The sequence below is a fragment of the Barbus barbus genome (assembly GCF_936440315.1).
Source record: "Barbus barbus genome assembly, chromosome: 1".
Lineage (NCBI taxonomy): Eukaryota > Metazoa > Chordata > Actinopteri > Cypriniformes > Cyprinidae > Barbus > Barbus barbus.
Window position 1 is genome coordinate 32,602,388 of NC_136729.1, and position 26,242 is coordinate 32,628,629.

Below are 26,242 nucleotides of genomic sequence, written 5' to 3' on the forward strand. Positions count from 1 at the left end.
TGACAAGATTAAACACTCAATTTTCAGTTAAAGGCATTTCATTATTGAATTCAATGATGGCATCATCCAGCTCAATTCAGTTTAAATAGTGTCTTTGCAATCAGGTCGCCGATATCGCTGGAAATGAAGTGTCCCCAACTATGCAAGCCAGAGGGGACAGCGGCAAGGAGCCAAAACTCCATCGGTGACAGAATGGAGAAAAAATCTCAACCCAACAACTGGCTGTAGGATGCCTATTTTACACCCCACTAATCTGTCACATAATTTATACAAGTGTGTACATTTTCTCGCAATATTTGGAAAGAAAAGAAAACAACAAAAAAACTTATTCGTACAGAATTAGAACATTCACAAACGATAAATCTTGTCAGCAACTAAAACTCTATTTTCAAAGAGCTTGAACAAATGATCTACAAATGGATGTAACATAACTCTTAGGGTCATAACTTACATCTTGTCTGGACATGGTATATATCAGTCTGTTCACAGGTTTAATGACACGTCCAAATCGGGATGTCACTCGAGCAAATCCACTTGGAACGTCGTCATTGACTCTCTTGGACAGATTGACTACCGCTCGAATCACATTGCTGGTCTGGTAATGATAAAGTAACAGAAGACTGTTCTGGAAGAGCAATAGATCCACCTGCCATTCCATCCACCGCATCAGAATCACTGGTTACATTGACAGGAGAAGACACCTCGCTTTGTAGATCAGGATCAGCTCGATCAGAGCTATCATCAGTCAACTGAGAGACCCATTCTAGAGTTCTGTAGGTACAGTCTTTGTCACAAGAACCTGAAGAAGTAGCCTCTGTGTGTTCACATATTTCCGTGTCATCCATTATAGGCACAGATTCAGCCGGATTGGGGACAATACTTGCAGAGTCATTTCACAACTTAAGTTTAAGACCCTGTGAAGATCGCTTCAACCTCCAGCCACCCTTTGACTTTCTTGTTTGCCCTGAAAATAATTCAGAGAGAGGTCTAGCAATGGACGAATACTTGGGTATGAAATGTTGATTATAATTTACCATCCTGAGAAATGACCTTATGCGTTTTTGACTTGGAGTCACTCTATCCTGTTCGATCAAATCAGCACAAGTCATTCCAGCAATACTCTCAACTTTACCAGGGTCAGTAGCGATACCCGTCTCATCAACTACATGCCCGAGGAACTTCACTGACCTGAGAAAATAACACTTCTTTGACGACAGCTTCAAGTTGTGTCCACGCAATCTGCTAAAAACCATCTCAAGACGCTCCAAAGCAGTCTTCTCATCAGGGGCAAAAACGAGAAGGTCGTCAAGGTAACACAGTAGGCTTAAGAAGTTCTGATCACCAAAAATAGCTGTCATCATTCTCATAAAGCTACCGGGACTGTTACATAACCCCTGTGGAAGACGGTTATATTCGTACAGCCCCATCGGGTTGTAAAAGCTGAATATTTCCTGTCATCATCATACAGGGGCATATTGTAAAACCCCGACGTGAGATCCAGAGTACTGAATAAACAATTACCACCGAGTGCAGCCAAGCAATCGGCTTGGTGGGGAAGCGGGTACGCATCTTTGAACGTTCTTTTATTCAGCCACCGAAAATCAGTGCAGATGCGTAAGTACCCATTCTTTTTCCAAACCAGCACCAATGGAGAGGCAAATTCACTGGTTGACTTCCGAATTATATCTCTCTCCTCCATCTCATCAAGTACTTTGCGAAGAAACTGATACTGACTCTGGGGTACTCTTCGGTATGGCAAACCGAAAGGGTTTAGTATCAGTAAGGTGAATTCTGTGTATAAATTCCTGAGCCTTACCACAGTCAAGGTGATGGCGGGAGAAAATATCCTCATACCGCAAAATAAGGTCCAGAGGTTGTTTCCTACAACCTTCAGAAACCTCACAAATGCATCAACACTCAGTCCACCCAAACCGACACGCAGCAACTGCTCCTTTAACTCCTCCCCTCCAACCAGGCTTGTTGTGGGGTCAGCCACCTGAGAAGAGCTCAACAAAGGAACATCATTACTCATGGATACAACATCTTCCATATCCTTGAGCGCCACACATGCAAACAGATCAGCGATCTTTGCATTGCGTCTTAACAAGATTGGTTGATGAGACATGTTAATGAGCTTCATCGGTACCCAACCATCACCCCACAAGGGTGTGACAAGTCTTGCTACTAACACATGTCTAGGAGCCGATCTTGATGTAGTAGGTTCAATTATCACAGTACTGACTGGGGAAATGACACAAGACTTATCCAACTTCCCCCACAACAGGTATTCACGGCCGGGTTCCAGACACACTGCTGAAGCACATCTAACTGTTCCAATCTTGTCTGGGATTTCCCCACCCTTCCAACGTTCCAACCTTCCCAACATGAAGAGAAATTGTTCTGATTCTAGATCAGTATTCCGACATGGATAAGACAATGCTTTCCAGTATGTAGGACAATGTTTAGACTCACGGATCACTTGTTTGATTACGTTTGTCCCAATTATAAGGTCATCCAGTTGGCCTTGTACAACTAGAGTAGGCACAATGACTTTATAGCCATACACTTCCATTTCTACATCATAAGCAGATTTAGGCTTTACTCGACTGCCGCCACAGCCTATCAAAGCCACATCAAAATTGGATTCGTCCTCTTTTGCCAACACACCAGCATCGAGGAGTTTGACCTCTGCTTTTTCACTCATTGTGCAAGCCATTGACCTGCTATCAAGCATGCCGCCAAGAGTCAACTTGTTCCCCACGATAACTGGTGTGTAAAACAAACTATCACTTTTGCATACTGTGTTTGTGTTCTGTACAATAACATTCTCTGTTGAATCGCAGAGAGCTTTTTCCACTGTAAATACAGCTTCAGCACCAACATCAGTATTATGGGAGTTGTCACATTGACCCGCACATCCCCCCACCATATTGTCAGTATTATCAGCTCTTGGAGTGGAAAGAAAAGGGCCATTCCCCAAAAATTGTCAATACCCCTTTCGCTGTCACACATAGGCTGGAAGTGCCCAATCCCTAAAATGACTCATTGTGGGCAGTGTCACCATTATTCACCCCAGTAGGTAAAACACCCCTCCCTCTAGGAACAAATGGGCTAGTGGCATCATAATCTGAAGGAAATTTCTCAGCATTAATGAATGTGAGGGAAAGTCAAACAAAAACACGAAATTAAAAATAAACTTGCGTGAACAGTCCGTGATTGAATTGATGCATGACAAATAGAGTCCAAAATTCAAATAGAGTCGTATGGTCCAGAGTCCAGATGTTCCTGATGTTAACATGCTCACAAATGTTTTTGGTTGTTTGTATTTTATTGAATCAGATACCTGAACCACAGATGAATCCTGCTGACTTTCTTCTGATGTTGGTACAGTGCTCTCAGAGGAACACAGTTTGATGTTCAACTACACTGATATTCTATGGTAAAACAAGATCCTTGTCTACTGATTGTTTTTTTCTTCTTGAATCCATGGACATAAGTAAATGTCAGGTACTTGTTGAACAGAATCTGTTGCAGGAATGAGTTAGTCTGTTCACATCTCTGTGGTTAGATCAGTGTGCACAATAATGTGTTTTTGACCTTCATTATGTATGTTTTGATTATACTGTGTTGTAAATAAAATACAAATAATTTTAAAAACCCATTTTTTCAGTCTCCTCACACTGTCTTACCTGCCTCAGTCACAGTCACACTGATGGCCCATAGCAGCTTTAGGGGAGGGCCCTTTGTCTCTCAGGTGAGAATCGCTTAATATTCAAGCCCATTACCACTCCCTCGCATATTGGCTTTCAATCACAAAAGATGTCTTTAAAAATTTAAATCAATATATTGTTTTCTGTGAAGGAGTAAGCAGAATGATTTTCACATAATTGTGAAGTAAATATTCTAGCCTACAAGACTGATTACACAAAAGTCTTATTCAAGACTATGTATTGTGGGTTTTATGGCCTTATTTCAGCTACATTTTTTCCCCAAAACTTACTAACCACGCATAATATTTTTTTTTCTAAAAAATGCAAACATGTACATCCATCTTGGTCACATATTATTGTAGCACAGTTTGTGCTGAATACAAAAAATACATGTTGGTCAATAGTATAAGTAGCTGAAATAAGCACAAATATCAGGGCATGTCAAAACATCTCAAGGGCCCCAAAATCACCTCAGGCCCCAGAGGGTTAAATGTTCCACTTAACTCAAGGAATACCTTCAGAATGTAAAAGGAACAACCAACCCGTCCACTATTTGCCCAATCTTCACGCGTGATGAAAGTATGATGATCTCCGGGATTCAGCAACCACGGGAGTACGGCACCAGTGTAACGCTTCTCCTTCGGCAGCATTCAAAATCACAGGCGGACACAGAGAACTGCTTTTCATGTGTTGTTTACTGTAACACAACAAGGAGAGCCATACAACCTCTGGCGACAGTGAGCATTTATACACATGTACATTCATCACCTCTCAGCATCGGATAAACTTCTCTGCTATTTATTACTTAATATCGCCACAAGAGGTCTCCAAACAATTAATAAATGAACAAAAACACAGTAATTTTGGTGAAAGTTATAACATTTAAAGTAACATTTTTAACCCTGTTACACATACATTATTTTATTGCTAAATTGAAAACCAGTATTCTAAAAACCCATTAGAATATCCTAAGGGAACCCATAACTCAAATGCTAATGCTTTTCCATACTTTAGGACTGCGAACTGAACTGCCCCACAGCGCCCCCTGGTGCCCGGAGCAGGTGAAAATACAGTATAGCTTTAACATTCTAGTTGCATTCTTTTGTATCCGTGTTTTTAGTTTTAAATCTAAATAATTACTTGGTAACATGCACAAACTTACTGTAGCTGTTACAAGTCTGCTAACCAGTGGTCATATCCAGACACACTTATTGATTTTCTCCTTTTGATGGAAAGAGCGTGTTGATGCTAAATGACTCAGGATGTTTCTTTGGGTTTTGATATACATTGGTCTCAGCAGGGGGAGATGGTGGGGGTTGTAACAAATTAAAAGCATGCTGAGATTTCTGCAGTGGTGGTTTCACTCAGAGAAACCACAACAACCAAACAAAACTCTGAGAAGAAGGATGATCTATGTCCTTACATATTTGTGTTATGTATGTTATATGTTCTAATCCACAAAATGCAACAGAGAGTTATACTGTAGTATTAAAGACTCTGAAAAAGCTTAAATTACTGGATAAGCCAAAACAACAGGCCTCAGTCAAAGGCAAAATCCCAAACATGAATATTTTCTTTGTGAAAATTATATTTAATATACAATTGATTTGGTGTTGTATAGTGCACAATGATTTAATAGGCAAGGGTAAGGATTTACTTACAATTTCTACCCAACAAAATAGTTTGTATCTTGACATGATTGAATTTCTTTTCTTTTTTTTAAGTATAAGAATAGGAATTGCATTTTAAGATTTTATTACTTAACATGACTTTCCTAGATCATGCTTTTAAAATTATGCTCCCCTCTTAAATCCCGCTCCAAGACTGTAGGAATGCTGGTTCTTCAAAAATAAAGTGCTTGTTTTATCTTATTTTAAATGCTGAAGTGATCTTGATGCCCTCTTGGAGTTTTGCTGAGGGCCCCAGCTCCCTGGTTGAAAACCACTGACACACATAAATACTTAATTAAATGCATTGACATGGTGTGTGTTTTTAGCTGAATCTTTTAGTTTTACTGTCACATGACACAACCTTCTCAGCTTCAGTTCTACTTAGGCAATTAAATTTAAGACTCAACCAAATATAACACTAGAGTAACCTTCAACCAATATAGCAACAACCAAAAACTGTACGACAACATAATAACCTTTACAGTAATGCCAGGGGACAGTACAGTCCATTCCATTATATTTAATAGCCCATAATGGGTCATGAATTAAACGTGATGTAATGAGCTACAGGTCATTTTCTGTTCTTTCTTTTAGAGACTCTATGAGACTAGCCACAGCCTGAAAACATATTAAATAATGTCCAAATGAAAATTAAAAAAAAGTGTGTGATGGTATAGGTTTACATGACAGAAAATATCATTAGCTTAGTATAAAAATCAATGGTAGTCAATGGCTTGTCCTATGAGAGAAATAAAAAAACAAGTGTGTGTGTGTGTGTGTGTGTTTGAGAAACATGGTGGATGTCTTTAGTAAATGCATTTGTTTGTTCTGTCTGATGGATTATGGCCATCAGGGAGCAGTAAAGTGCTTTTATGTATGAGTACATCTCATTTGCACTATTTGCTCTGTAAAAGCTGAGTGCTTTATCATGCTTGCTCTGTAAATTACTTTTTGATAGTAGTGGGAAAGGCTGAATCATGTACCATTGCAGAACTGCTTGTGTTTCACTAATTTTAGGTAAAGTGACTGAGATGGCATGCGGAAAGCATGTTCATCGATTGAATGATAATCATAGCCTGCAGGATGCCAACATTGTCAGCTAGACATTTCAATAGTCACTAGCTTGATAGTTGCCGTTAGGCACACACAAACATTACTCACCCTCATTTTTTATTGTATTTTATGCTGTGGTGGTCAGTGAAAATGGACACAGTGAGTTCAGAATTTATTTCACAAAATGTAATAAACAATGAAGTTGTCCAGGGAAGGTTTGAGAAAGTACACAGGGTGCTAACAAAATGGACATGATGTCCGCAGGAAACAGGAAGTGGTTCAAGCTGAAGTAGGGTGTTAGTTCAGAGGATATTTATTCCCTGGTGCTCTGTCCATGTTGTCCTATTCATGGACATTATGAACACTTGAACTGTAGTGGAAGGAACGCTTTAATGAACTTATAAGAGCAGTGAGGAGGTATAGTAAGTGCCAAGTGCCTTTATTGCATGCTGCCAGTTATAGTCCATATTTGGGTGACTCCTAAAGGGTGAAGGGATGGAAACTGTGATTATCTCAGGAACAGCATGTGTTAAAACAGGTGATTACAATACACTTTGACGTATCATTTCCTCATTTCCCTGCTTTGTATACTATGTTATCTGGCCTTTAAAACAAAGGATGACTTTAGAATTTAAGTTCCTGTTTACACTATTATCTTTCTAATAGATATCCATCATTCTCCCTCAGGTGACCTTTGAATTTTAGTTGACAGAACTGACACTTGCCCTGTAAGGTCAGTGCTGTTTTGTTACATTTTATGTTCAAAGATCATCTAGCTATGCATTTTTTGTTCTTTGGTAACTATTTGACTTAAATAGTTTTGTCAAAACTGCAAGCATAACTTGTGATGGTTTTGAAAAAGCATAGTTTAGAATAAGGTAAACATATTTATTCTATTTGGGCCAGGAAACATTTGACAGGGCCAATGGAAATCTTAGCTATAGTGCCAGCAGGAAAAAAAGAAACCTTATTTTTGAGCCCTGTTTGTACACCGGGGTCGAGATGGTCCTCACTGCAGAACACAATATCCAGGGGGCGAACTCCTCCCACCTTACATAGACCTAAACCTACCCATCTCCACCCCTTGATCCCTAAACCCACTCATCTCACCCATAAACCTACCCATCTCCACCCCCTGGATCTTTGCTCTGCAGTGAGGGGCTACTGCCGGGGTCCAGAACCAGACCTGATGATTGGTGAGTACTCTATGTGTCCGGATGTGGCATGTCAGTGTGTGTTTTCAGTTCAGCAGCTTTTAATGTTTTGTCTAGTTTCAAATTGGACGAGAAAGAACTTATTTGTTTGCGGATCATGATCTTTTTGAATGGGATGAAAAACCACAATGCATCACTCACAAAGCATGTTGTAAAGACTATTCAAAACCTGTGTATGGTCATGTACCACTGCAGGATTCAGACCGACGATCCCTCGCACGTCACGTGGATCAACGCCCTCCAGGCATCAGGAGACACAAAAACACATCTGCTCTTCCTCTTCTGAAGTTCAAGTGCATCCATCTGTTTGTTATCTTAAGTCTTAGCACTGTATTTATTTAGGAATGCATTTGCCTTTATCATAATCAGTAGGTATAGTCACTTAGAGCTATGTAATTCCGCAAGTCTTCTGTAGTTCTGTAAGTCTTGTACTATTTGCAGATTAACCCTTTCTAATGTCCTCTCAAGATCTGAGGGAACAATTCACTTCCTGTTGAGTCATTTATCTGTCATCAGTGACACTGATACAGAATTTAACATATAAATCATCACAATATTACTAACTTGTGAATGTTTTACATACTTCCACAGATACAGCAAATGGATGAATCTGTAATATTGCAATGCTCAGATGTTTAGTGTATAAAACACCTAAGTAAACATGCCTTCAAATACCTGACAACTTAAGTCTTGCAGATGAGAACCAGTCTCAACTTGATATTAGAGCGCTGGGGGCCTCGAATTTAATCTTAGTTTTGGTTTGTTCTGTACTGTATGCGAAGCATGTACTCTGCTGACGGGTGAAGTCTGTGGTTTTCATCTGATAGCTATGGCAACACATCTGATCTTCATTGCTGCACCTATTCCTATTTCACCTCCACAGGCACTGAATTAATTTTCTATCTCATCTATAAACTAGTATACTTTAATACCCACAGAGGTCGTCTCTGGCTAATCCTCAGGCAGGTGGTCACAAAATACAGCAGCTGCCACACAGCAGAGCCCATCCCCTAATGAGTATCTTTTCACGTGGGTTCACACATGCATATATACATAAACGTATCAATAAAATGGCATTTTTATGATATTGCTCCTAAAATGGCAGTATTCTGCATGCTATGTATTACAGTAAAAAAAAACTTTATGTGAGAACTACAGTATGCCCACACAGAGTATAAAGCCCGCTGACCTATTCACATTTAAATGACAGGAAAACATGTTGAACATTTTATTAAAATGTCTAAATAAAATATGATCTTAAGAGATGCCCAAACACATGAGAAAGGTTTAAAATATAGAATAGTTTTTCTTTTTTTTAAGTACTACTACTACTGCTGCTGCTGCTGTTACATGTCATTTTTTTTTTATATATGAAAAGATGATTTTTTACTCTAAGTCACCCCTGACAAACAACCAATAATGTCCCATCACAACCTGCTTTAGAAATAATCCAAAATCAGAACAACCAGACATTTGTTGTCCATTCTGCCAGCTGGCCTGTGTTCAAAAAAATCAATATTTTATAATGATAGCACTATTCTTACAACTCACTGCCCATTATAGGGCCACCTGGCATGCTTACAGAGAGGGACACTATGAACTGCTTTATGCTGGAGGACTCAGAAATTCAGATGGGTGTCAGTTGTGCATAATTTAACAGAGAAGCTAACAGGTTAACAGTCTGTGCTGTTTGCTGTGACAGATCAGTTACATGAAATGTTATGGTGTCATTATGAAGAATAAACATTAATCTGTTCATCATGTTATTCATTATTCAATAAATAACACCTGGCCCGCATGGATTTCACACGGGCCAGATCTGGGCCAAAACTATGTTGCTATAGACAAGTAATTAGACTGCCTGGAAATAATAAATGGGTATGTGTATTGGGTGATTCAAATGGTGTTTTATTGCTAGTAAACTAAAAAAAAGAGAGAGCTCAAAACATGAGTTTGAGTTCTGCCCAAGATCCCATCCCATTCCCCCCTCTCATTTCCCAGCGTTTCCGGTCTGTCCTCCTGTCCTATCTATTATTATATAAGAGAGGTGGTAGCATTGCTCATTTTTAAACCACAAGGTGGTTTTACAAACGCTCTTTATATATAAGTACAATAGTATTAATATACCACCACAGTACAGGATATAACAAATGACAATGTTTTTTGAAAGGCAGAGTGAAAAACTTCATCTAGCACTGTACTGTGTAAATAAGGTTGCGTTTACACTAACGCATCTTCAGATTGTTTTACTCACATGTGATAGAATGGATATTGTTGCACTTGTGTAATCAAAAATATGCCATCTGAGCCACTTTTAAAACACACACACAAAGCAGCTAGCAATATAGTTTTTCTATAGTAGCCTACTTAGATGTATATCAATTACAGTGTATCATTAAAATATAAAGTAGTTTAAATGTATAACGTTTTATCTGCTTGTTAGCAAACTAGGCCTATTTAAAACAGCTTGCCCAACTGGTCCAATTTTTAAAGTTTAAAACAGACAATAATTTCCCTAAAATACAACACTGTCATTTGACTTGCTGTAAAATAAAACAAGGCCTGTAACATTCTATTGAAATCAGTCATTTCAGAAGCTAGTCTGTAAATGTTTTACTTAGCGCGTGGGGGAGAAAGATAGAGATACATAAGTGTCTGTGAGAGAGAGGGAGATAGATAAAGAGAGACACTGGCTGCTGACGGAGAATTTGTTGAACACTTGCAAAGAAACTACAGCTCGTATGACTACAAACACACATATCACGTTAGAGTGCTGCGCTGTTTTGCCGGAGCTGGCAACACGGACGCTTTATCCTGATTAAGTAACGGCCGGACAAGAGAGCGGCAGACAGCCCTACGGCACCTCACAGCCGGCATTTGTGCAAGAAGTCAAGGGCAATCTAATGATAAAGGGACTAGACGCCGGTTTACTGTTTACTTAGAAGTGCTGTTGAGCAGAAACGAAAAATCTCCTTCCTGGAAAAGAGCTCGTGCCGGATCACACAGCACCGCAATGCGAATCTCGAGCGAAGAGACGCTTAAACCAGCACAACTGCATTGAACATGGGCGAAAATAGAGGAATTAGCCGCCACACCGAAAGCTGAATCGTGAGAAATGTTCTCTGTTCCCGTTCTGAGGTAAAACACCGGCGTGAGACTGCATGAAACGGCTGTTTTCGAGATCGTCTACTAAACTACAGCAGTGCATCTTCATATGAGACTGCACGAGATAATCTGGCCGATGAATTATGCACGGCGGAGCATGAATAATACACTGAGGGGAGACGCTCGTTTTCAGAGACCGGCCGGTGCCCGACGGTGTCCCACATGACCTACTTTCAAAAGCTTTAATGCCGGAGAGATGCAGCTGCAGTGAGAAGCAGACGAGACCTTCAGCGCTGAAAAACAAGCTCACTATTTGCTCGTATGTGTGACCGAAGTCAGGTGACACGGCCGGATCGTTCACTTGGAAGACTTGAGCAGTGGTAGAGAAGCATCCTCGGCGATCGTTTCTTAATCGTTCAAAGTTTTAAAACGAATCTACCGCGAAATCTAACGGGAAAAAGGGACCCTGGAGGCTGGAGCCATTGACCTTTGCACTTGCAACAGCAGGATTATTTATTTCTGCTAAAACCTCAGTCATTTCAGCACATGCTGTTGGGATTTGTATTGAGCCATGGGATTTGCCTTTGCCACCTGAAATCTGCACATGCACTCCATAAATGCTTCTAAAGGATTATTAATAATGACAGTTTTGCCTCTGTGATGTCATACAGTTTGACACTCAAGCAATCTGTAAGCAATACTCGTTATTTAATGACTACCTTCAACATCGTAGTGCTAGCTATGTATGTTATCAGTTTAATCTAACTCAACAATGATTCTAAGCTCAGGAGATATTTCTTGCTAATCAGTGAATTCGTCTTTCGGTCAAATCATGTGGTCCCTTCCATTACTACGTCACACTGACGTTCCATCGAGAGTGACTGAGAACTTCATTCTGTCTGGTTATCGTTTCCCCAACTACAGCCTACGGCAGTGCCTAGTCTCTGCTTTTCGTCCCACCAATGAGACCGGAAACTTCTGGACACACTTCCTTCCCATTTTTGTGTTCGTCTTTCACTTTCTGGAGGTTTTCATGTGGGAAGGAGCGCCAGAACCTAGCAATCCTTTTTTCTACCCTTTCTGGAACTACTTCCTGGGGGTGTTGTACCTGCTGCTAGCCAGCAGTCTGGCTCATCTTCTCAACTCCATGTCACTCATCATTCGTGAAATCTGTTTCTTTGTGGACTATGGGACTATTAGTGCATATACAGTGGGTTCCTCACTGGCATATTACTACTACATCCATCCTCAAGCAGGAATACCAGAGATTGGATTCGGTGGACCGAACTCTACCCAAAGGAAGGGCCTAAACGCTGATGAAGAGTCTTGGTCCTCTGCATCTTCTCCCACTCAGTTCCAGCTGTTCTTTGAAAGCCTCTACATCCCATCCTCCTTTCTGGTCGCTATCATATGCGTCATCACGTGCTGTAACACCAGACAGTGCTGGCGGAAGTACCGCTATGCTGTTCGCACACTTGTCTTCCTCCTTCCATTTTTCATCTCCTCCACTCCTGTCTTCTACCGTCTCTCCGCGAGCTCGTCGTCATCCTCCTCTCATCTGTTCTCCACTATGGCTGCCTTCTTCTACCGCCATTGCTTTTGGCTGGTGGTATCTGCCCTCTTTAATATCAGTAAGATCCCAGAACGTTTTTCTCCAGGTAACTTTGATATCTGGGGTCACAGCCATCAGTGGTTCCATTGCTGCACCTTCCTGTCGATCCTGGATGAGCTGCAAATGGTCAAAGTGGAGATGCAGGCCCTGCTTCTCAACTCAACTTTGATACTATCACCTGCAATGCCGCCTAGGCTCCCTGGACCAACACTCTGGTCCACCTATGGGGTCATGTTGCTCCTGCAGGGGTGCATAGCGTGCATTATAGCCTGTTTTGGTTGGCAGGCATATCAGATCTACGCACCAGAGCAAAAAAAGCTAAAGGGACATTAGGAAGCACTTTATGCTGGTCAGGTTTAAAGTTCTTGTTTTGGATTTCGATTTTTTTGAACAATGTTTTAATGATTTCTGCAGTATGAACTCTGTCGTTTCCATCATTTTAAAAGGGATCGGTCACCCAAAAATGGTAATTGTCATTATTTACTGACCCTCATGTTGTCTCAAAACTCATGTTTTTTTTTTCTTCTGCAAAAGCTATTTTGCAAAGATATTTGAATTGTTATGAATGGGACCTGGAACTTTCGAGCTCTGAGAAGGACATAAAGGTAACATGAAGTGAATCCATATGATTACACTGGTATATTCTAAGTCAATATCAAATTTTAAGCCTTTTGTGTTCCAATGAAATGATGGTGAATAAAATGGTGACATAATTTTCATTTTTGGGTGAACTGTCCCTTTAAGTTTGATATGGCCACCAAAAAAAGTGCTCAGTCTTTAGGCATTATTTGACAAAAATTGTGTATGTTTTAGCAGCTTTCATTGTAAGGACTTTGGAGGGAGGCTGGTCTTGCTGTCGGGGTGGTCAAAGTCCTTGTTGCCCTGTAATCAGCAAGCTGACTCTGCCACATTTGCTCCCCAGGGGCTGGATTGTTGAACTTACTTTTTGGTTCCAGAAAGTTCTTATAATTTACTTTCAAGAGGGGTTTAAAATGACACGTTATTGAGCTTTTACTAGGATACCTTGAATTGCAACATTCTTCATCTTTGAAATTCTCTTTCTCAGTCTATCTATCGCTTTCTGGCTTTTTCTCTCATCCGCTCCCACTCACATTTCCTCCCTCTTTTTAACAAACCCTTTAAACAGGAAGTGCACACAAACACAAATAGCTTCAGCCAAAGTGTTTGAAGCAAAGGGAAATGAGAGGGGTTACAAATGAGGACAATAGAAGCAATCAAAACCAACAAAAGAGCAACAACATGCTATGACAAACTCTATTACGCTACATAGTTACTTTTGATCAGTGGCGTTCTGTCCATATAAGCTGTGATCTGCTCCGCAAACCCAGGCCAGAATACGTTCACGGGATAATTAATATAAACATGATTATGAGTTTATCCTTTGTCATTTGAAATGTAACTTAAAGCTTATAGAGTTAGGAATAAGTACGTAAAATTATTTATTTGCCAAACGTCAGTAATTTTCAGTCCGTTGCGTAATTCGTGTCTGTCCATTAGAGGGCGTTGCTCAAACTAATTGCGTGAAGAATATGACGCGGGAGAAGAAAGTTTAATGTTATTCAGCCAGCTCAATCTCACGGCAATTCGTACATATTTTACGAGTTTACATAGTTTACATCACTGTAGTGCTAAACTACACCCTTCACAGTTTTTAATGAACCTTACATTTCACTTTATACTATCATTACTTTCAATTATAGACCTTAATTAAGGTGTGTGGCAGCATAGGTAGTAACCATAGATTTCAGTTGAAATGCTATATCATAATCTACTGTAACTATGCATTGCTATTGATTGTATACGCTTCTCTATGACTTGACATTTGGTTGAAGGCCTTGGTGGTAAGACTGAAAGGAGAAAAACAAAGCCATATCATTGTTAACAAACATATCAGCAAGTACTGTTTTTACTGTAAAGGCCAGTTTTGAAGACACGGGTTAACTGTAGTCATGGGCTACACAAAAAATGTCTGTGGTAAATCATAGTTATTAAAATAATAGTTATTAAAAACTTCGTTCAGGTGCTGGTCTAGAAAGTGCTACTAGTTGGCTGTATTCAGCTTTATTGTACTGTATACAGCCACGAGTTGTCACTGGTCTTTCTGCTGGGTAGTTGAATTGTCTTTCATCCAATCAGATAATTTTTTGAGTAAATGGTGCTCTTATAAGAGAGTGTGTTAAGTGCTTTGGTGCAACACCTGTTGACAAAACAGTTTGAGAGTTTGGTGTGGTTTAACAATATTTGTGAATTTCAGTGTGAACATGGCTTTCTGTTGCTGTGAATGACAAATTGAGGTCATTGACGAATCAGATGTTGCGGCTGTCAAAAAAGATGTTATGTCTCTGTTGTTCTGTCCTCCAATTTCAAAGTCAGGCAGGATCAAATAGTTTCAATATGTGTGAGGACATATAGCATTTTTTCAGTTTTTAATGTATTTCATCATTCACAGGGATTCATTCGTTATTCATTAATAACTTGAGTTTATAAAGCCTCATACTTAATACTGTTTGTATCCTATAATGAGATAAAGAATTTGTTAAATTGCACTGTGTTACACAAGCGTAGTATTCAAATCTAGATTTGCACATAAATGAATTATGTTTTTAGCTTGACAGGGACCCAATGTACATTTTATCCTGCTTTAATAGATCGAGCTGAGTTGTCTACAAAATTGGCCAACTTTTTAGAACCGGAAGGCTTCAGCAATTTTTACAGAGCATTGTTGGGTTGCTTGCGACTTTTGTTTGCCATTCTGCCGGTCTGGCAACTTTGTGTGGTCATATCTCTCACCTTATGCTAACACCTCACACCTGTAATAAGATATATAGTTATGCTGTACAGAACAAATGCACTGGAGAAAACACCAAAATATGAATATTTAAAAACTGTGTTTAAAACCGCTTGATTAGAAATATCTAGTTCTAGAACAGTTTGTCTAGAACAGTTGTAGTTCTCAGGGGAGAAGACAGATTATAGTCTTAATGCACTGGAAACTATGCTGTATGCCCACTGCTGTAGTGTGAGTTTATAATCATGATTTACTCAAGTAGATCATGCTAATATATCTTATTTATTTAAGATATAGGCTTGAACATAAAACTAGAATAGAATCAGTTTACTGCATATTAATATATAATAGTTATTGTATTGCTTCTATTTCAATCTGTATCAAAAGATGAAAACTAGATCAATAAATTTAAATGGTAAATCAGGTCTGTCTATTTCTTTGTGTGTGTACAAGCGTGTGTGTTTTTTTATTTTATGTGTACATGTTGAAATCATTAAGATAAGCATTCCCACTATATCTTAGGTGGCCCTAACTACTATGTACTTACATCACAAAGTGTAAAAAAAACACTTTTGCTGCTATTGAGGTGGGATACGGGTAAGGTTAGTGACAGGTTTGGTGGTATGGGTAGGTTTAAGGGTGGGTTAAGGAGTAAGGTGTGGGTCAACAGTGTAATTATAATATGTAATTACAAGTGAGTGAGTGAGTGAAGTGACATTCAGCCAAGTATGGTGACCCATACTCGGAATTCGTGCTCTGCATTTAACCCATCCAACGTGCACACACACAGCAGTGAACACACACACACCGTGAACACACACCCGGAGCAGTGGGCAGCCATTTTTTATGCTGCGGCGCCCGGGGAGCAGTTGGGGGTTCGGTGTCTTGCTCAAGGGCACCTCAGTCGTGGTATTGAGGGTGGAGAGAGCGCTGTACATTCACTCCCTCCACCTACAATCCCTGCCGGCCGGGGACTCGAACCCGCAACCTTTGGATTACAAGTCCGACTCTCTAACCATTAGGTCACGACTTCCCCACATACAGGTATTTACATATTATAAGTGCATTGTATCAAGTGATTTATTTAAATGTAAGTACATAGTAGTTAAGGGCACCTAATATAAAGAGGGACCAAATAAGCGCTTTGAGTTAAATATTAAGCTGAGAAATCCTTTGAGAGAAGGATGTTATGTTCACATTTCCACGTCTGCAGGTGTAAATTTGCCTATATTTGCGTTTACATATCCGTGTGTGTGTGTGATTGACTAATGCTGAGTAACAGGAGCAGCTGTGACTCTTGTGTCACAAAACAGCCCGCCCCCTCTCTACCTATGTCTGTCTGTCTTCTGGCCATCTACATGCTTAACAAAGTGAAACACAAAGCATAAAACACATAAATATATGCTGGATATACAGCAATGACCTCAGATAGATAATAGTGTGGGTCAGACACCTTAAATGAATTGTAGGGAAATTAACTAAGGGATACAATTTTACATTGTTGTTTTTGTTTTGGGCTCTTTTCCAGCACTGCAGTCACTAAATACAGCACCTCATTCTAGATGTGTCCACTTGATGGAGACATACAGCTGTTTGTTTTCTATTGGCCTGGAACACTTGGTTCAAGGAGGAAATCCTCTGTGGCTCTTTCCACCTTGTTGTCAAAACATACAAGTCATGACATGATTGTTTCTACAGAGAGTGTTAGTCAATGGTAGCGTTCAAAAGTTATGGTTCAGTAAGATCTTATTTATTTTTATTAGAAATTAATACTTTTTTTCAGCAAGGATGCATTAAATTGATCAAAAGTTACATTATTTTTAAACTTTCTATTCATCGAAGAATCCTGCATCATGGTTTTTACAAATTTCAACACTGATATTAAGAAAAAATGCTTCTTGAGCATTGATTCTGAAGCATCATGTGACGCTTAAGACTGGAGTATAGCTTTGCAATCACAGGAATAAATTACTCAATAAATATTCTAAATATATTAAAATAGAAAATAGGCCTAGTTCTGTTAAATGGTAATATTTCACAATATTACTGTTTACTGTCTTTTTTGATCAAATAAATGCAGCCTTGGTGAGCATAAGAGGCTTCTTTCAGAAATATTAACATTTTAATAACCCCAACTTTTGAATGGTGATGTAGATATGATTAACAGTTATGGTTTAGTATTATTATGCAAATATACACTCAAGGTTATGTGTAGTTAAAGTAATTTCAATTTTGATTTCTGATTAAAAGTTGAAGGTTGATAAAATTCATATTTCACATGTCATCCATCTTTAATTAAAGGAGCTTTATCATTTATAATGAATACATTGTGCCATATCAAAATGTTTGCATAATACATTAAACAGACCTAATATAACCTAATAATGCAAACACAATAAACATAAAATGGTAAATCACCCTGTAATTTATACCCTGAATATTATTTCGGAATCTTCTGTTCTCTTAGCGTTAGAATGTTTACTTAAACTGTGTACTTAAATACTGCACTGTACTGTAGTTATATAAAAAGATACAATTCATAATTAAGGATTAAGTTTATTTGACTTGACCTTTCCCTGCCTGATTAAAGTAGACCAGACTGGGTGGTTTTCGGGCTTGTGATTGGTCAGGGTGGTTGTGAGGTCAGCATTTTCTCTTTGCGAGGATGGCCAGTGCTTTGTCATGAACTGACTTATGCTGACGAGCAAGGCTGGAAGGGGCCAGAATGCCAAGGCCTTCGTCATTCACCTGGCCCAGCAGCACATAGTTCACTCCTATGAAGTAAATTCACAACGATTATTAAAAAATCAAAACAAAAGGTCAGTGAAATGATCAAAAATATAAACCAGTGAAACATTCTTAAATGTTGTACAGTAACAGAAGACAAGTCATGCGCAATTGCTTGTGGTTGAACTGGTTTTGTGTGTTTCTTTCACCTTTACGCAGTGCAGGACACTTCATGCATGTTGCTGTCAGTGTGGCAGATGTGGTGGGTCCTGTCTTTCTGAACTGAAGTCTACCTGCCTTATACACCTTAATGATGGACACCTCGACTTCAGCACTTCCTTGAGACCCTGGGCTAATTGATGTCACTTTACCGGTCAACACTGTGGGAGATAATCAGATGATTGCATGCTTCTGATGTGCAATCTGCAATTGCATACAGATTCCAATAAAAAAAGTAATAATAATAATAAAGCAACTTAAGAAATAATTATATTAGTTAAGTAATGCAACATGAAATATGCAATGATTTATAATTATAATGCAAAAACATTTCATATGTAATGACAATAATAATAACAACAGCTATATTATTATTATTATTATAGCTTATGCTATTATTAATAATGTAATAATTATTCAAGTAATTAATAATAATACATATTATAATAAATAATAATACAATACATAATAATAATAATACAATTATTATTAATATATATATATATTTTTTTAAATATTATTATTATTATTATAGTTTTGAGTCTTGACCATTACATTAGCTGTTTGTTGTAAGCACTGTTCTAAGATCCATCATTACTGTGCAAACAGCTGTTTGCACTAAATGCCTAAAATAAATAATAAAAAGCTCCTGGGGTCCATGTCTGTGACATGCAATTAGGGGAGAATGAAGTAGACAGAAATAGCAGGATGAAAGGGATATAAATGAAGCAACTCACCAAAATGACTGGGGCATGAGACTACCTATTCTCTTGCATGGTAGGGAACACAGTGGGTTGGCCACTGAGGCTTGGAAGAAACCGATAAAATCAGAAATATGTACTGTAGCACACACAGAGAAATACTATATATTGAATGGTCATACAAATAACCATTTGTACCTGCTTTTGTTGTTGTTTTGTTCCCAGGTTTAGATATGTGACCGGTTTTTGGCTTTGCTGTTGGTTTTGACACCAGGCTTTACTTTTGGCTTTGCTGTAGTACTTGTTGGTTTCAGTTGAGGTCTGACTGTGGGTTTAGGTGTAGGCCTCTTTGTAGGTTTTGCTGGCACATTTACAGAAGGTTTTGGTGTGACTCTTGCACCGGATCTTGTTTGGCGAGAAGGTCTGACTGGTTTAGGCTTGGGTGCAGGTTTTGATCTTAGGAGTTGGTCTGGGTGGTACAGGTTTAGGTTGTCTTGAGGGAGCTTTTGATGTGGGCTTAATTTTAGGCTTAGGTCTTGCTGGTGGAGTCGTGGGTTTGGTAGGTGAAGTGCCGACTCTTGGCCCGTGTACTGTGTCCAGGGTAGCCGTGGCTGTGCGGGAGCCACGGGAATACTCTGGTAGTGAGCCAGAAATCCTGCAGCTGTCACACTCAGGTCTGATACAAAGTGCACCAGCAGCTCATTTCCATCGGTCACAACCTCACTGACATACAAAGAAATACAAATAACATTATTACATTGCTAAAACTATTGCAAATAGCAATTACTGAATGCTGCAGGAATGAGTTCTAAACCCTGAAAACGAGTTAGCATTTTTGAACTTCTGGATCAATGGGGTTTTTGGTGAATCCCTGAAATAAATTTTGTAGGATATGTTCACATTTTATTCTATCATTACAGTGATTGGTCTGTGCTTATTAAGTCTTTTATTAGAATCAAGGCAGAAGATGAAACAGATGAATGTTTCGGCTATCTGCCTCTGTCAGTGTGATAATTCTTTGTTTCTCAATGATTATATAAGCGAGAAACAAAGAATTGTCACACTGACGAAGGAAGACAGCCGAAACGTTTGTCTATTTTATCCCCTGCCTTGATTCTAATAAAAGACATAATGAATGCAGACCAACCTTTGTAATGTTTGAAGAAATCTAGGTCTTGGCACCTAATTCAGCTGGAAGAGTGGTGATTTGCATTGATTAGGTACATTTTATTCTATGACATAAAATACATCAGTAATACACAGTGTTGGGTAAGTTACTTTCAAAAAGTAATTAATTACAGTTACTAATTACTTCATCAATATTGTATTTAAATTACTTTACTAATTACTCTATCTGAAAAGTAACTTAGTTACTCAATAAGTAACTTAATTATTCAAATCGCTAATTAGGCTACATCTTAAAATCCCTATAAACCTTAATAGAAATTAAACTCTATATTCTTTCAATTCGAGTCAAACATAGAATAGTTTAGCCTTTTAGCTTTAAAACAACTGTAATACTTAAACATTTTTATGAAAAAAATTTAACCACCTTTGGTTAACAAATAGAAATACTCTGCAAAATATCTGAATAACAAAAAGGCTTAAAAGTTAAACAATACATTTCAGTTTGGCAAGATGTTCAGGAAAAGCCCATCTAGTAAAATCTGTACAGGTTTATGTCAAAATAACACGTTAACTAATGTAGGAAAGAATAAATTACATAAATGATCTTCTCTGCTGAATAATGTCAGATCGCGCTGTTCTTATGAGGTAAATTTCTTATAGCAGGTCTTCTTTCAAAAATGATGAATATTAAATGATTTTCTTTTTTTCTTAATATTTTGCTTTTTTTTTGTATCTAGGTGAGGGCATATGCGCGCAGGTGACTGCATATAATGAGCTCAGACAAGGGAAAGACTGTACCTTGCTTTAGTTTCATACGGATTGCATAATCAGAAACATTAGTTTTTAATTTGAATCTGTGATTGCGTGCAGTTTCTGACGCTCGCTAAAGCGTGCAATCGCTTTCTTATGTGCGCTGTTTTACCGGTTTCACTTTCGCTTTCGAAACGATCACGTTCAGCAAGAAGGGGAGAGGATGGAAAGTGGGGGGCACCGTAACTCTGCCCGCGAATGCCCCCTCTTGGTGCCGGCCCTGATTTGAGTATTTAAGGTTTCTCTGTGAATCAGGAAAATCTGAAAGTGAACGCACCCGCACCCGCACGCGGAGGGTTAAAGCCGCTGCATTCAATATCTTTAGACGGTAAATTTAGATTTCAAATTCAATATTGCTTTTAGAACTGTTGAAATTATTTACTGTATGTAACGCAAGTACTTTATAAGTAACTGTAATTAAATTACCTAAAAATGAACAGTAATCCCTTACTTTACTTTTTCAGTGGATAAGTAATTTAATTACAGTAACGCGTTACTTAGTAACGCGCTACACCCAACACTGGTAATACACCACTTGGGACTACAGAGATTGTCTGTGACATTAAATATCGCCACAGCGAACAGGTAAACTCTTCTACTTATTAGTTCACTTTTAAAGCCTCATTATATATGTACTTGCTGGTGGTACATATGGTGATGCTGAAGTTGTACAACCATGGCATACTTTTGTTTATCCCTTAACTTTAGCTCTTTTCCCTCTGATTTGTAAATTGTGTACATTTGTGATTAAGATTATCTTGATGTGTAAGAACCATAAACCATTTTCTGCAATAATCCAAAAGCCAATCAAAAAATCCTATTGGCTGTCTGCCAAGGTAACCAGAGTGATGCTAACTAAGGGTCGGCCTACATGCCTGCATCATCCCTCTATTGGACAATATTTATATAACAGCAAGGTGTTTTATTTGGCTGTTGTATCCCATCTCTAAATGGGATCTAAGTGGGAATAGGTGAATCTGAAACAAGCACAGTTACACATGGATTCCTAAGTAGTTGGCTACTGAGGAAACCCTTATGACTGTCTTGGACTTATACTGACATCTAGTGGCATGGATGCATCATCAGGCAAAGCAATATTTTTTTGGAGTAATGTGCTATTAGCCATCAACCATAATTCATTTAATATGAGTGAAAATGTCCATTATAAGGTGTGATCTGAGGTCTCCCTCAGCCCCCTTCACTGTAAAAAAAAAGAAAGAAAAGTTGAGCCAACTTAAAAGTTTAAGGCAACCAGCTTCAGCAGATTTTTAAGTTTTCTCAACTTGTTTGTTTATACAACAAAAAGTTGAGAATCTCCTACAAAAATAATTTGAGAGAGCTCAAAAATCTGCTGAAGCTGGTTGCCTTAAAATTTTAAGTTGGCTCAACTTTTCTTTTTTCTTTTTTACAGTGCCGAGGCAACATGCTTCGTGAAATAAAATAGCTTTTTTGGGCTACTGATATGACTGCATCTCAGTGATTTAAAAAATATTAAGTGATATTAAGCCATATTCATGAACTTTAGGGATAGGGACAAGTAAGGTCCCAGTGAGGCTGTATCTTGATTTTTAGTGATATACAGAATATGCTAGTACAGGGGTCTTCAACTAAAATGGTTTTAGGTCCAGTAATGAACCCTCCTCACCAGCCGAGGTCCGGACAATTCTAAAAAACAATTGATGGTTTTTGCCAGGCCAGGGTATATGCAAGATATTTAAGCTTAATTTCAAGACATTTAAAGACCTTTTTTAAGACCTGCACAAAAATAAAATAAATAAATAAAATAAAATCACTGTAAAAAGCATGATTTACAGTTCAGATGCAGGCTTTCACAAAAAACATCAACTATTATATTAATTAAATAACATATATAAATATATTTTACTGCCTTAATTGTTTACATTTTACAACACATTATCTTCTTGTTGATCCACCAGTTCACATTTACAACTCTGCATGTTTGCTGCTTAAAATCATGAGTTGTTTTCACATTGGTCTTTGACAACAGCAGACGTACAGGCTGATTGAAAATGGAAAATCATCCTCTTCCAGCGGAACGGCAGTACACAAGCCCAGACAGACTCCACAAAGCAGCGCAGCAGCTGAATCTGAAACGTGCAGCGCTCATATTTATTGAATGAATAGCCTTTTTAAGTTTAATCGCAATTCTTGTCTCTCAGTCCCCACATTTAAGACCTTCTGAAATCATAATTAAGGCTTTCTTGTACCATTTAAGACTTTTTAAGTACCCGTCAACTGTCCTAATTTTTGAAAATGCCATCATTTTTCACTCACTGAGAGTTTCATCTGTCTGCGCACATGCTGCGCACCGCTCTTTGCTCTCATCACTGCACGCACGACTGCACCCAAATGGCTCTAGAGCTGACCTTGATGTGCTTAATATAAATTTTATTTATTAAATTCGCGTTTGGTGTTTATTTATTCATTTCATTATGTCAAAAGCCTTCATGAATTCGGACCGGAGTCTGCCAGTTGGCGAACTACCGTAAAGACTTCAAAAGCTGCGCCGATGAAATAGAAACGCCTCGTCAGGTTTAAATCTTAACCTTCTGTTTTGGCTGTAGACGGGTCCGTATGGGACGGCTTTTGGGTCCGGATCAGGACCGCGGTCCGCCTGTTAGTGACCTATGTGCTAGTATATACAGTTTTATAATGTGATACAATATACAAAAAGACAAATAGTACCTGCCACTATTCTTACACTTACTACAAAGAAGTGCTTCCGCAATATCCAGTCACACACATGAGCTGACACTGTCTTTCTCCCTCACACAATTTTCATCATTCATAGTCAGGAATAGAGCAAAATGTACATAATATCAGAAAACAAAGAACTGAACAAATCCATGCATAAAAAACACATCAAGCCCTCCGACACAAAAGCAGCATTCAGACGTGTCACACACACACGAGCTGGGTTTTCAGCACTTATCAAAGCTATCGCTTAATTAAACAGGTGCTGCTTTTATCGGCTGGTTACATAATAATGCATGTATTGAATGATAATTAAGTCCTAGAAACAAATGTGGTGGTTATTGTGGCATGTCATAAACATTGTAAAGCCTGAGCTGAGCAAAACAGAGTAATAAAGATTGTACAAGACAACTGGGACATTTTTGTTGATACTGTAATGCCTGTGCTTGAAATGGCCTTGAATTACGATGTTAAGATTACTTCTTGTGTTGTATAAGATCATATCATATGATAACTGTGTGAGGAACTGTGTGAAGGTGCGACTAAAAAAAAAACTGTCCAATGATTTACATTACATTCGAGGAATTCATTTTACCATCTCTAAAACTACAACTAAAATCAAGTCAAAAATCTTGGGGTGATTCTGGAGACAGACCTTAGTTTTAGTAGTCATGTCAAAGCAGTAACTAAATCAGCATACTATCATCTCAAAAACATTGAAAGAATTAGATGTTTTGTGTCCAGTCAAGACTTGGAGAAACTTGTTCATGCCTTTATCACCAGCAGAGTGGATTACTGTAATGGTCTCCTCACCGGCCTTCCCAAGAAGACCATTAGACAACTGCAGCTCATCCAGAACGCTGCTGCCAGGATTCTGACTAGAACCAGAAAATCTGAGCATATCACACCAGTCCTCAGGTCCTTACACTGGCTTCCAGTTACATTTAGGATTGATTTTAAAGTACTTTTACTCATTTATAAATCACTCAATGGCCTAGGACCTAAATACATTGCAGATATGCTCACTGCATATAAACCTAACAGACCACTCAGATCATTAGGATTGAGTCAGTTAGAAACACCAAGGGTTCACACAAAACAAGGGGAGTCCGCTTTTATCCATTATGCCAGCCACAGTTGGAACCAGCTTCCAGAAGAGATCAGATGTGCTAAAACATTAGCCACATTTAAATCCAGACTCAAAACTCATCTATTTATCTGTGCATTTGTTGAATGAGCACTGCGCTATGTCCAAACTGACTGCAATGTATTTTATGTAATCATTTTCTATTCTTAAATTCATTTTAAATCAATTTCTATATCATTTTAAAATTCCTTGTTTTTATTATTATTTTTTTTAAATTCCCTGTTTTTATTGCTGTGATTATTATTTTTAATGACTATTTCACTTTCTTTTATGCAAAGCACTTTGAATTACCACTGTGTATGTGCTATATAAATGTGTATGTGCTATATAAATGTGTATGTGCTATATAAATAAACTTGCCTTGCCTTGCTTTTCCATGTAAAAGTATAATAAGTGACATTTTGATGCAGTGGTTGCCAAGTAATTGCACACTCTGATCACTAAACTATATAAAATAAATATAAATATAATCACTATGTTCACTAATCTCTATATACAACAACAGTGACAACAAAATCAATTTTGTTATTAATAACAAGCACCCTGATGCAAATGAATTTTTCTGATCAGTAAATAACTTCATTTTAGAAGAAACTGAAGCAGAGATTTGCATTACAGTGTGCAAATGGAACATCTTGCAAGATTGTGTATGACTGTATAACAAAGACTGACAATGGCATACCAAAACATAAGAATCTACCATAATGTTTCATTTCAAGTTCTTATTCAGTTTATATGAGGTCAGCTAACGAAAAAAAAAAAAAACTTATCCTAAAGTCCTAAACTGAATTTATGTTGACTTGAAAAATATAATAATTAAATCTGACCAACACTTTCAGGATATTAAGTGTTTCCTGTCTAATTGAGGGTTGCAGAGAAATATTGTAATCAATGTTTCCTCAAACTGTATTATTTCCAGCTCCAATCCTGCTGCTTTATGGGAGGCTTGGATGTTAACATCTCCTGCTGAATGCTTGCATTCTCTCTCTCTCTCTCTCTCTCTCTCTCTCTCACACACACACACACACACACACACACACACACACACGTGCCAGTGCACATACAAAAACACACAAACCTTCACGCACTTACCTTGTGAAGTTGGTCTGGCTTTGTCCATGCACCCATCCTAACCCCAAAAACAGAAGCCCCAAATGCCACATGCACAAACCACCCCACATCCTTCTCAAAGAGACACAGAGAACAAGTCAGTGAGGGAACGGAGGACAGGAGCGAGTTTAAGGGCGTGGAGGACGACTGGAGGAGGATTGAAAGTGGGATTCAAGAGGCAGAGAAATTAAAGAAAAAGTGAGAAGGGAAAGAGTTAAATATCCCAGATGCCACTGCTGTGTAATCGGAGAGACAATAAACAACCAAAAACTATAAACCAAAAAAAACAACCACCCTCTGTCACCACTTTCCACAGCTGTTTGTCTGGTTTTGTTGAGACATGCCTATTCAGGAAGTCCTATATTTTAAGGGTACATAATGTGCTTTCCTTGCTTATAAAATCCTCAAAGATATATGATGTTGAAAAGTGATATAATATAACATGTTATTAAATGCCTTTTATAGCTCTCATTTAGCTCTGTACAATAATCACCAGGTTTTTGTGTGTGTGC

The 26,242-nt window shown here is 38.4% G+C and overlaps 1 protein-coding gene and 1 pseudogene across 2 annotated transcripts; one reads left to right on the forward strand and one right to left on the reverse strand.

Annotated features, from left to right (window-relative positions):
• The first annotated feature begins 10,469 nt into the window (after positions 1-10,469).
• Positions 10,470-15,591, forward strand: LOC306876561 (membrane progesterone receptor epsilon-like). Its single transcript, XM_079427844.1, has one exon. The coding sequence runs from the start codon at positions 11,585-11,587 to the stop codon at positions 12,695-12,697; it is 1,113 nt and encodes a 370-aa protein (XP_079283970.1). The 5' UTR covers positions 10,470-11,584; the 3' UTR covers positions 12,698-15,591.
• A 2,225-nt stretch (positions 15,592-17,816) lies between these two features.
• Positions 17,817-25,801, reverse strand: LOC306870242 (procollagen C-endopeptidase enhancer 1-like; annotated as a pseudogene). Its single transcript has 5 exons — positions 25,713-25,801; positions 19,019-19,543; positions 18,857-18,926; positions 18,110-18,280; positions 17,817-17,947 (listed from the first exon to the last, which is right to left on the reverse strand). The product of its transcript is annotated as a procollagen C-endopeptidase enhancer 1-like (transcript).
• Between the last annotated feature and the right edge of the window lie 441 nt (positions 25,802-26,242).

Bases quoted from the DNA above. Each gene is read 5' to 3' on its own strand.
- LOC306876561 (XM_079427844.1), top strand. From the start codon at position 11,585: ATGTGGTCCCTTCCATTACTACGTCACACTGACGTTCCATCGAGAGTG.